The sequence below is a fragment of the Mustela erminea genome, chromosome 14 (genome assembly GCF_009829155.1).
Source record: "Mustela erminea isolate mMusErm1 chromosome 14, mMusErm1.Pri, whole genome shotgun sequence".
Taxonomy (NCBI): domain Eukaryota; kingdom Metazoa; phylum Chordata; class Mammalia; order Carnivora; family Mustelidae; genus Mustela; species Mustela erminea.
In genome coordinates, this window is record NC_045627.1 from 45,099,291 (window position 1) to 45,112,094 (window position 12,804).

At 54.0% G+C, this 12,804-nt stretch overlaps 1 protein-coding gene across 1 annotated transcript in view; it reads left to right on the forward strand.

The window, feature by feature from the left end:
- Positions 1-8,347: 8,347 nt before the first annotated feature.
- Positions 8,348-12,804, forward strand: part of SH2D4B (SH2 domain containing 4B) — an 81,108-nt gene continuing 76,651 nt past the window's right edge. The window contains exon 1 of the mRNA XM_032311943.1: positions 8,348-8,649. Coding sequence (XP_032167834.1) covers positions 8,476-8,649 — 174 coding nt within the window. The 5' untranslated portion in view covers positions 8,348-8,475. The remainder of the gene's footprint in view (positions 8,650-12,804) is intronic.

The following is a 12,804-nucleotide window of genomic DNA, read 5'->3' on the forward strand; positions in this document are numbered from 1 at the left end:
TTCTGTACGATTCCTGGGACTCCCCTTATTTGCAATGCATGCATTTGAGTCTCTTTTCAAGCATAATTGCATTTTGAAATGAGTTTCCCACCCCTCCCAGTGGATCTCTCTGGGATTCCTGGAAGCTGCCAGGGGTGGACGGGCTTCGTCGGGACCCACCCTGGCAACACAGCACTCCAGAGCGAGCCAGGAACCAGGTGCCGTTGCCTCTGTAAGATGGACATGGTTCTTCCAGCCCACAGCTTGGGGAGTCATGCTGAGGTTCTCAAGGTGTGGTCCCTAGACCAGCGGCGGCAGCATCACTGGGGAACTTGTCAGAAGTGCAAATTCTGTGGTCCCACTCCAGGTCTCTGGAGACAGGAACTCTGGCATGGAGCCCTGTCATCTCTTTCTAACTGGTCCTTATGAGATTCTAATATGCACACTCAAGTGTGAGGGCCACTGCATGAGGGCAGAGTCAGAATAGACTAGCTGCTCGAGCAAAGTAGCCCCTAAACTTGGGAGGCTTCAAAAAAATAATTACAGGTCTTTGGGGAAGGAGGGGAGGGCAAGTCTTAGAAAGGAAGCCTGGGTGGCAGACACACCATTCATGCTCCCATTCCGTTGGTCCGAACGCAGAGGCTACACTGAATCACAGGGGCTGGCAAAGGTCTGGGTGCATGCCCAGGAGAATAGGAGGGGTTGGTCTTGGAGGACACAAGTGCTCTGTGCCCCACGTCCCAGAGTTTAAGGAGATGAAGATTGGAACGGGATTTACTGTCTTCCAGAATCTCCCTCTGCAAGGAACCGCGGGTCTAGTCTGCGTGGGGCTGGCTTGCCTAGCCTATGGTCCATGCTCAGCCCCCTCATGGCCCCACAGAGTGGCTGGAGGCGCTGGGCACCTCACTGTGCAGGGCAGGGGTGTGGATCCCACAGGGCCAGGGGTGTGGTCTGCAAGCAGATCAGGGTCACATGGCACACTGAATCTCTCTCAGTGCCCTCCAGGTTGGCCAGTGGGGAGGTGTTGGCCCAGCTCCCTGGCCCTGGAAGGATTGTGCAACTCAGAACAAGAGTTGGGGGCTGGAGATTGGGCTGGAGTAGGCTTGGGGGTGGGGGGGAGGGATGCGTTCCTGCTCTGCATGATGGGTTTAAGTCCTGGATCCTTGAGCAGCCGTTTGGCCTTGACGATAAAGCTGACCTTGGGATAATAGAATCTCTTGCTTCATAGTCTTGTTCTGAGAATTAAATGAGATGGAAGAAGAAAGCCCTTGGCACAGCACCTGCTGCCACAGTATCAGCAGCTCTTTCCTGGTTGGTCCTCTAAGGAGGGCAGGGGGTTGGGGTCTCAGGTTCCCCTGGTGCCCGAGATCCCGACCTGGGGGGCTGGGCTCACTTGAGTTCTGAGCTGCTTGCTAGGTGGGGGCACTACTTCTCTTTATGGGTCAGGGCGGTCTCGGGGGCCTGGTGGGGCTGGGCCTGCCGTGTGGACGTGACCGTGTCCACAGCTGCGAGGCATGATAGGCAGTGCTCACAGGCTGGGTGGTCCTCAGCAGGGAGCAGGGGACCTTGAGGGGGCTTCGTGGGCAGCTGCCCATGGTGTAAGCCTGTTGGCCGTCTCAGTCTCTAGAGTCGCCTCCTGCCCTTTGAGTTAATAAGTGTCAGTCCAGGGCTGAGACTTAGCCAATCTGTCCTGAGTGGCCTTGTTCCAGGGGAATTTGGATGGAGCAGAGTGTTTTCTAATTAACAGGACTACGGCTCTAGGAGAGATCTCGGGGCAGGAGTGCTGGCAGTGTTGGTGGTCTGTCTATGTCAGATGGAGGGCAGGGAGGTGGCAGCGGGCTCATACTTGCCCCCACCCGAGGACCCGGAGCTTCATCGTCCACTGTTGTGTGCAGGCACAAAGGGCTCCCCGCCTCCAGAAACCGCCTCTTCCTTTGCTGTGTCCCTGGCTTTCTGGAGGGAGACAGAGTGGGACTAAGGCAGCAAGGAGGTAGGACAGCTGCCTTTAGAGAGAGACCTGGGGTCTGGGAGGACTTCCTGTGAGAAATGACTCTCAGGAAGAGCAAGATACTCTGCCCCAGGTGCCTCATCTTCCTGGTGTCCTGTCCTGTCCACCTCTGAAGCATCCTTGGCAAGACAATTGGAGGGAGAACCAAGCCACTGGGGTGGTCAGGACACATGGGTGGTGGTGACCTTCACTCAAGCAAGGTTATCGGATTCTAGGGCGGGGACGGACAGTGGGACATTCCGAGACAGAGAGGGAACAGGGCCTTGGGGGCAGGGATGGGACCTCACGCCAGCGGGGTATTCCCGCCACAGTGTCTCTGCTCCTCTCGGCATGTTGGCCCTGTTCTCTCCTGCTGCATGCAGACCTTCTCCCCTGTGGGGGCAGTTAGAGCTGTGGGGGAACATCAGCCGGTTTCTCCCAGTGCGGGCGTGTCCATTGCAGGCCTGAGTCACGCTGTGTCTGGGGAAGCTCTCTGGGCAGAGAGAATTAGCTGCACAGCTCACCATCCCCACCTAACATTCTGATTCACCAGGTTAGTGAGGGACCAGGTCCTGGATTGAGGCGCAGGGAAACAGCTCACATTGGTACCTGCTATGGGCGTGGCCCACTCCGACATCACTTATCTTACCGGTTTACTGCTGATGGGAGTCCTGTGCATGCCCCGATTACTTCTGTGTATACAGAAGAGGAAGGTGAGTCGTGGCAGGGCCGTGTGGGGCCGACTGCAGCCCTGGGCTCTGCTGCTGTTATCACGAATGTGCAGTTGTGTCTGTACCGTTGTCTTTTTATTCACGGATGTCAACATGGGTGTCCTTGCCCTTCAGAGGTACTCAGCCCCTGCCATTTCCATGGCGGGGAGAGCCCCAAGCCCTTCCCGTGATTCCTGCTCATTCCAGGGACCCATACTGCCATGTGCCTCCAACTCCTGGGCCCCTTAGTAGTCTCTGTTTTGTCCCTCCTCTGTCCTGGCAGAATTGGATAGAGGTTAAGGATTTTGGGGGTGGGGGTTGTTTTTGCTTTTCCCATAACTAAGAAATCTCATAGCAAGCCTTTTGAGAATTAAATCATTTTGGTGAAGATTTGGAATGAGGAGGTCCTCAGCCTTGGGTTTTATGGCCGGCCATCTGTCGTTTCTCTCTCCTTCCTCTGCTGTCTCTGCCCCTCTGGAACTTCGTGTCCAGCCTGGGTTACATGAAGCTGCTCAGTTCACCCCAGTGGGGCCTCCCAAATGGGCATATCTAGAACTAGCAAGGTTTCCAGATCATAGGCCTTTCCTTTTATTTATTTATTTATTAAAAAAAAAAGACTTTATTTGTTTGAGAGAGAGAGCAGGAATGGGGAAGAGAGAGAGAATCAGACTCCCCACTGAGCAGGGAGCCTGATGCAGGGCTCCATCCCAGGACCCCGGGATCATGACCCCAGCTGAAGGCAGATGCTTAATCAACTGAGCCACCCAGGCACCCCAGGCTTTTCCATTTAATTGGACCTGCTTAGTCTCCTTCAAAGGCATTAGGGGTAAAATATATTCTTTTCCTTATTCATACAGCTGAGACCTTTCTACACATAATATTTTGCAACCTGCTTTCTGTCTTAGCAATACATAATGAGCACCCTTTTATGTCAACAAATATTCTTCTCAACAGAAACTCTAATGGCTGTAGAGCATTTTATCCTATGGACCTGTCATGGTTTACTGATCTAAACCTCATATATTGAACCCATCAGTTACTTTGATGTTCACTCTCCTAATACTACAGAGACCCCAGAGTTCACGGCCACTGAGGGCTATCCTGGTAGGATCACAGCTGACAGACAAGGATCCAGCTAACTATTCTGGTCTGTTTATTGAACAAATTCATTCATCCCTTCCCGCCTAATTGTAACTACCATTTTAACCACGTACTAAATAATTAGGTATATGTCTGGATCTGTGTCTGGGGTTTCTCACTTCCATCGGGCTGCTCTTGTGTCGGAACTGAAATGTTTGCTTTATGAAGTTTGAACTGGGCAGTACAGAGTTCAGTATTCCTCAGGGTTTTCTAGGCTGTTCTCATCTATTCATTTTTGTTGTTGTTGTTGTTGAGCTTGGGGAGCATTTTATCAAGCTTCTCCCCAACTTCCCAATTAATTTTCAGGTTTGGTCTGAAATTATATTAAACATATACATTAATTTGATATTGTATTAGTTATACATTGCTGCATAACAAATTACCCTGAAAGTCTGATAGCTTAAAACAACACATGTATAGCTCATACCTTTTCTGAGGGTCAGGAATCTAGGAATGGTTTAGCTGGATGATTCTAGGGAGGTCACAGTGCAACTGCTGACCCAGGTCTGTGACCTCACCTGACCAGATCTCTGTTCTCCTCACTGGCAGGAGATGTCAGTTCCTTACCCCGTGGGGCTCACATGGCTTCCCCAAAGTCATGAGAGAAAGAGAAACTCAAAGGGAAAGCAGAATGCCTTTTAATTAATTAATTAATTAATCAAAGTATTTTTATTTTTATTTTTTTTAAAGATTTTATTTATTTATTTGACAGACAGAGATCCCAAGTAGGCAGAGAGGCAGGAAGAGAGAGAAGAGGAAGCAGGCTCCCCGTGGAGCAGAGAGCCTGATGTGGGACTCAATCCCAGGACCCTGAGATCATGACCTGAGCTGAAGGCAGAGGCTTTAACCCACTGAGCCACCCCGGCGACCCTCAATATATTTTTTTAAAAAGATTTTATTTATTTACTTGACAGAGAGAGACACAGCAAGAGAGGGAACACAAGCAGAGGAAGTGGGAGAGGGAGAAGCAGGCTTCCCACCGAGCAGGGAGCAGGATGCAGGGCTCGATCCCCAAACCCTGGGATCATGATCTGACCCAAAGGCAGACACTTAATGACTGAGCCACGCAGTCACCCCGAGAATGCCTATTATGTTCTAACTGCAAAAGTGACAGATCACCACCTAGCATTTTCTATTGATGGCACAGAGCAATACCGATACACCAGGGGTCGGGGGTGTCACAAATACAGGAAGTGGGGAATCACGGGGAGCCATGTTGGACACCAATGAACACAGATGGATTAGACATTTTCCAACATTAGATCTTTCTGATTGTGCACGTGCTATGTTCCTACGCAGCCTGAAATCCCAGGCAGGCTCACAGTGTGAGTTTTACTTTTCTTCATACAGGCCCCCACGTGATTTGCCAAATAGATGCCCAGTATTTCGTATCTGGTTCTTACTGTAAGTGGGACCTTTTTCCCATATTTTCTATGTAGTTGTTGTACTCATTAGGGACACTATTGGTTTTCATGGCCATGATCTTTCAGTGCATCTTAAGTGGTGACAAGGCAGAATCAACTCTAAATTTTCACTGAGCCCTCGGACTGCAAAACTGAGACCAGGGGAGATCCTAGGTGTGCTCTTGGAAGTCGCCGATCCTGACACGGTGGCCGCACCGAGGCTTTCCCGAGGCCAAGATGATGTGGTTCTCAGGCCGACACCTGACACAGCATGCTTCAGCCATATGTATTCTACATCTTACTGTATAAAACGATGCAGAGTTGCCTATAATGGTCTCCCTTCCCCTTCCGAGAATAAAGCAAGAAGCCATGTGTGTTCCGTGTTTGTCCTTTGTCTATACCAAAGTAATCACAGACAAATTCAAATAATGGCTTACACGGTGCATGGTGTTCTGTGGGTCACCTTTCCGTTTATCTTTTCCTTTTATCTGCTGTGAATTTCTTCCCTTGCCAAAGCAGACAGTTCACGCATCCTTTGTGACTGGTGTAGAGCTTGGTATTGAGCAGCCCCCCCCAGCGGTCTCCAGTCCCAGAACCTCTGGGGGGGGCACGTATTCCCGCCCCAGAAGCAGCTGCATTAGCATGCAGAATTAAACAAATCACAAGGCCAGTGACAAATGGAAACAAAACAAGGGCAGCTGAAAAGGTGCAGACAACCATCTGCAGACCCAGGGGCCCCCTCATCTTTTTTTTTTTTTTTTTTTTTTAAAGATTTTATTTATTTATTTGACAGAGATCACAAGCAGGCAGAGAGAGAGGGAGAAGCACGCTCCCCACTGAGCAGAGAGCCCGATGTAGGGCTCGATCCCAGGACCCTGAGATCATGACCTGAGCTGAAGGCAGAGGCTTAACCACTGAGCCACCCAGTTGCCCCTCGCCTTTGTTTTTTGTTGCCGGTACCCCTTTCGTCTGCGAGGCCTCTGCCCCTGGGGTCGCAGCCACTGAGGGCCACTGTGGGCCACTGTGTCCCCGCCGCCCGGAGCCTGGGGTGGGAGAGGGGTGACCCCCCCTTCCATCCCAGCGCCACCTCTTCTTGCCTGGTCCCCTGGGCTCCTGGTAGGCGGGCTCCCGGGCTCCTCGAGGTGCCTACACCCGCCGCCAGGGGGCGCCCTAGGCCGGGCCGAGCAGCCTCCTGCGGGCGGGAGGTGGTGCCCAGCCGGCAGAGGGGCTCCCACCCTCGCCGGGGCAGCCAATCTTTCCGGAAAGCGGACCCGGTGGCGCCCCGGCTGCGCTCGGCCTCCCGCCCAGCGACCTGGGATTGCCCGGGAGCACCGTGCCCTCTGCGGCACGAAACGGGGCGCTATCGGGGCGCGTTCCTTCCGGCCGCCACCCACCCTCTCCCGGCAGAGTGGCCACCGCAAGGGTATCATGGGCACCACCCCGCCAGAGGCGCACTTGCAGCCTGCGCGGTCCTGCTGTCCGTATTCTCAGGCCTTCCCCCCCGCAGGCGTCTCTCTCACCCGCCTTCCCGCCCAAAGAAGAAGGAGGCTGGCAGCAGGACACTGGGCTCCCTTCGTGCCCCCGCTGCCCTTGTCTCTGCTCTGGACTCCGTTCTCCCAGCCAGCCAAGTTTTGGCGCAGAGAGCTGTGCCCGAGGCAAGAGAAGGCCTGGCTATAAGAAACAGGGAACCAGCATACAAGTCGGGGTGGGGGCTCTCCAGAATACCTGAGCTGGGAGGACAGAGGAGAGGGTGGAGTGGGGAGTCCAGGGTCACCGCTCCGGTGGCCTGAGCCTCTGCTTGGAGGCTGCAAGGTCTCAGTCACACTGCAGCAAGCCAGCTAGACCTGGGGGAGCAGCAGCTTGGCCCTCCACACTTGTTTTTGATCATCATCCCAATAGCTTCATTATTCTGTCCTGGGCTAACCTAACAGCAGGAGAAGAGGCCTCAGTCACACCCGCAGTGGGTCACCCTTAGAAGCCTGATCCACCTTTGGCCCTCACGGAGGGAAGGGACACGAAGATCACCAATCCTACCAGCCCGCAGTGCCAGACCTCCTTCCGTTGTTTTCTCCTGGTCAGATTACATCTTTGCCCCATCAAAAGATTTACAGTTGCCAGTGGAGGTCAAATTTGAAAGTTGGGTAGAGTCCCAAGACGGCCGCTTAGGGACTGGGTAGCCGTAGGCAGGTTACTTACCTTCGGGAGCCCAGTTGCCCTGTCGGCATGCAGGGGCAGCAGTGAGTAGCTGTGAGCACCTCTTAGACCCGGTCCTACCTGTCTGAAAGCAGCATCCCACTCTGTCCCAGCTGCTTCTGATTCAGGACACAGAAACCCCGTATCATTCTGTTTGGTGATCTCCAGACACCTGCAATCAACACCCAAAAGATTCACAGCAACAACCAACACTGAGCCCTGGAGGGTTAATCTGTCGGGACATGCTTGGCTTTAGGCGCTCTGGAGAGGGAAAGGAGAGAGGAAGTCGATCGCCTTTCTGTCCTTGAACTCTATCCATGGTAAAGCCCCTTCCTGGTCTCCACTGATTCTGTTTTGTTTCCTTTCTGGGAGCTAACAGGGAGAGGGCAGAGTTTTAAAAGCATTACCTCAGGATGCCAAATGTCCTGGAAAAGAAGAAGGTGGACAAGGTGGCAGCAGGTAGAGGGAGAGGAGCCTAGAGATTCCTGGCTGGCTCCTCTGGCCTGTTTGAAGTTGGCTCAGAAGTCATGGAAGGAGTGGGCAGAACTGCCTCCTCCTCCTCTTACCCGCGGAGGAGAGATCGGTTCCTGGCTGGCCCGGCCAGTGTCATCGATACGACTGGTGTCGTCGTTACCTTCCATTAACAGATCACTCGACACCTGTCGGCCCAAGCAGGGCCGGGTCTGCGCACCGCCCTGCAGAGCTGGAAGCTTTGACCCTCCCCATTGTCCCTGAACCCCAGGGGAGGCCCAGACACAGGCGCTGCTGGGATGTGGCAACTGGTGACCCGACAGAAGGACTAGATTGCTCCTAATGCCTGCCCCCCACCCCTCGCCGGGGCCCGGCTGCCTCTTTGCTTCCTGCTGCCTGGCCCCTGTTGCTGTCCTGGACAGAGGAGATGCGTTTGCTCCCAAGCGGAGGCAGCGTGACGATGCTACGCAGACGAGAGACACCCTGAGTGACCCTGCAGTGAGGAGCCGGGGGTGAGGAGGAGCCCAGGGTGTCCTCCCTGGCAGGGCTTCCCGGGCCGGCTGCCCTTCCGGTGGGCGCACCCCCGGACATCATGCTGCAGCAGATCCTGCATGACATGTACATCGACCCCGAACTCCTTGCCGAGCTCAGTGACGTGCAGAAGCACATTCTCTTCTACAAAATGCGGGAGGAGCAGCTGAGGCGCTGGAGGGAGCGTGAGGCTTGGGAGGCCCTGGCCCAGGCAGAGGGCCTCAGGCCCCCAAAAGTCAAGCGAGGTATGTGGCTGGGAGCCACCAAGAGGTCAACCTCTGGCCTCCCAGGAGGTGGAAAATTGATTGCTGCCAAGCTTTCTTCTTCTCCTTCTCCTTCTCCTCCTCCTCCTTCTTCTTCTTAAAAGATTTTATTTATTTATTTGACAGAGACACAGTGAGAGAGGGAACACAAGCAGGGGGAGTGGGAGAGGGAGAAGCAGGCTTCCCACCAAGCAGGGAGCCCAATGCAGGGCTTTCAGGGCTCAATCCCAGGGCTCCGGGACATGACCTGAGCCAAAGGCAGACACTTAACGACGGAGCCACCAAGCATGAGTGTGATGAGAGCTAGGGACTCGAAATCCTTGTCCTGTGAGGATCTGTCCCCACTAGCCCAGCCTTTAGGTTTCAACCAGGTCTGTGAGGCTCCAAGACTGCAGAGGGGGAGTCCTGATGGGGTGGGGGAATGGGGACTTGCTTGGTCTTGTTGTGGGAGGCCCCAATTCTGGGAAGACATTGTTGGGATCTCCAGCCCGGCTCAGACACCGGTGATGATCGCTTGGTGAAGGAGAGGGCATACTCTTGACCTTCACCAGTGGTTCTAGGATGGAGGACCAGCGTGCAATGAGGACATCTTGTCCTTCCCTTGTGCATGCCAGCACAGTGTTCTCAGCTAGGGCCCGCGCAAAGCACCCGGCCGCGCCTCACTATTTGCAGGTGAGAGGAAGCTTGGCTTGGAGAGAGGGTGTCAGGGAATGTCCTGCACTGAGAATGACCAGGCCTGAATGGCAGTAGCAGGTGCAGGGAAGAAACAGGCCTGACGTGCGTTTCGGATGGTTTTTATGTGATCGTCTGCCCGCGGGCTGGTACACTTGGGATAAAGATGACGTAGTCAGGACCTGGTGGAGGAGCCCGGGTCCTGCGAGGGACGGTCCTTCCTGTGGCTGCTGCACTCGACAGTCCCCCTAACAACCCTTCTCTTGGCCTCCATATGATTGAGCAGAGTGCAGTGTAGACTTGATCTGTTTAGTTTTCAATCCAGGACAAAGTCCTAGATCTGGTCTGGGCATGCAGTCTCCTTGGTGACCTAGCTCCTCTCTCCACTCCAGGCTCCCCACTGGGCCATCTTGGCCATGTGCCACAGACCACACTCACACCCATCGGGACATGCTGGCTGGACCTAGCCTCTCCCTTAGCACGAACGGTTCTTCCTATTGGGAATGTCCCCCTGCCTCCTCCTCCTAACAAATTCCCCAGGACTAGTCCCTGGCCCCTGGAGTCTCTGGGGGATGCCCTTGGTGCAAGGAAGAACTTGCTTCTTTGCAGGTGCTTGGCAGGCAGGCCCCCCTGCCGCTCCCCTCCCCCACCACGATCATTTATCATCTCTTTGCTTGCCTCTCCCAGTGGTCTCAAAGCCACTGGAGCCTGAGACCATCCTGTCTTCCTACCTTCCATCCTTTGGTCTAGCACAGAGCTGGCAGACAGTTAAATCTCTGTTTTGAATGAGACCTACAATAGGACCCCAAGCGGGAGGGCTCCACCTTGGTTGTGCGTGGCCGGTTTTTAGGCTGGGGCCTCCCGAGCTGGGCCATGCTGGCGGCTGCTTCCCTAGCTGGTGGACATGACCAGCTGCCTCTCCAGCCCCACCCGGCCTCGGCCCTGGGACCTCACACCGTCCGTATGGCAGCTCTTCTGGGAGGAAGACAGATGCCCAAAAATTTAACTGCAAAAACATTTTTATGGCAATTTGTCACACACTGACGTCTACATTTTCATGTGTAAATTATACATTAAACTCATTTGGGTTTCTGGTGCAGAAGACTCTTTTCCGGGTAATTAATTTTCTGATTTATAAAGAATGGAAAAGAGGAGGAAACACAGTGAGAAATGTGTGTATTCCAGGTCAGGATTTTGTCCAGATCTCGGCTCTTGGCTTCAGTCCTGCCCATGGAAGGAACTGGGTGGACCGTGGGGAAGCCTGGGGGGCTTGCTTGGCAGAGCTCTTGCTGCAGGGTCCGGGATGCACTGTGTGTTGTGCCCCTGTTCCTGATGGGGAAGCCGTGGCCCACAAAGTGACTCGATCTGCCTAAAGTCACCTGAATGCTAAGAAGTGGAGAAGGGAAGCACATCCCGTGACTTTGACCTTGGGTCTGGTGACTGACGGTTTTCCATGCATTTGCTTCTGAACTCAGGCTTTGATTCCACAAATGATCTGTGCGTGCATTCACTTGTTCATTCCTTCATTTATTCCTTCCCTTGTGCAACATTGCCAAGTGCTGACTTTGGTGAACGGGACAGGACTGTGACCGTTGAGACTGTGGGACACAGCCGACTGGAATGTTGGGAGCAGGGCTTGGCACACAGCCGCTGCATGGTGGCTCAGTGCCGGAGTAAGTGGAGACATGCCCTACTGGCTGGATCCTCCCTCTTCCTTGCCCTTGCCGCCCCCATCCCATTCCCGGTATGTCTGGGAGGAAGCATCTGCTGTGCTTTGCCGAGGTGTGGATCCCCTTGGGATCCCCGAGCACACTTTACTCAGTCCTGGTGAGCCTGGAATGATACTTTGCCTCCTCCTGCCCTGCCCCAGTCCTGTCTTGTCCCCTAAATCCTTCTTCCCACTGGCTCTTTTCTAAGGACATTTCCCAACTCCTAGCAGACCTGACCTTGCTGTCCCAGGGGCCCCAGAAGGCAGGGCAGGGCAAGGTGTGCCCCGTCTTGAGAACTTTCCTGCTATCCAGTCATTCCTGGAGAGGATAGTAGTAAACACTGGTGATACAGATCATTCTGGTTTACAGCAACTCGAGGGCTTTGTGGATCCTTGAACACACCCTTGGGGTCCATGCAGAAATGGGCTGGGTTAAAGATGACAGTCATGGCTGGGCACACATCACTCCCCTGACCACGCGGGCACGTCTTTCCTTGTTGGCACCTTATACTTTGGTGAGAATCTTCTGATGTTCTACCTTGCCGTGGAGAACACAGACCCTCAGCTTTGATTTCCTATCTACCCTCATGCTTGCTGTGTTGTCCCATGTCTGACAGGAATTAGTGCTGTTATGCTGAGGCTCTGGGAAGGCATGCTCTAACACTGTGTTCCTGTTAGATCGAAGCCAAGCTCCTCCAACATGACCATGACCTTCACACTCTCTTCCCCTGTTAAGAGCCCTTTCTCCACAAAAACCCATGCCACACGTCAGGAGTTGTAGAGCCTCACAACCTTTGGCCCTTCTGTGCTTGCTCAGTCATCCCTGTTTCTTGAGTGTGGATCTAGGTGTTGTCTGGGACGAGGGCTCAGGAGACAAGTTCCCATGGTAGCCAGACCCAGGGAGCTTCCCCACTCGGACCCTTCTGTTCTGCCATGACGCACAGTTTCTGTCAGTGTTAAAGTGATTCCTCCATGACCACCTCTGTACCCATCTGCAGGTACTTTCCCTGGGAGCCAGACATCTTTCCCCACCCTCCTTCGTGGCTCATGCCAGTGAACCAAGGCTGCACACTCACAGGGTGCCTCCTCTCACCCACACGGCCAGTTCTGGGCCTGCGTCTTCCTGTGTTGGCTCTCTGGCCTGCCCCTTACTCCAGCCTGGGGAGTGTTCTAAGTCCCGTGGGCTCCGGCCCTCTCCACCTCCATCCCCTACCTCTGCCTTCTTTCTCTTTCCTGGGAGTCAGTCAGTAACCATAGCAACCTTGCCTCCTGGGCTGGGGTCCCTCCTAGCCTCCGTGTCCTCCTCCCTCCTCCTGTACTTGCCTGCACATGTTCCTAGTGTGGCCATATCCCCTTGCTTCATGCTCACTCGCTCACTCACTGCAACCCTCTCTTCACACAGCAGCCCAAGAAACTCTGTAACACATGGATCAGCTCATTCATCTCGCTGCCTCAGTGGCTTCCATTGTATTCAGAGGAAACAGGACCCTGCCGGTTGGCCAGCTGGCCGTGTCCCCTCTCCAGCCTGCACTCCACTGGTTTGTGTCCCTCTACGGGGAATGCACTCTCCCCAAATCCTCACGGGGCTGAGTCCTTCCCTGACCACCCACCCTCCATGGGTCCCATTTCCATCTCTCTCTTACCACACCCTAGAGGACTTTCTTTACAGAACCTTCCAGAACGACAAGTGTCTTTTTAACAAAATTGTGGTGAGATACACACAACATGAATTTTACCATTTTAGGTA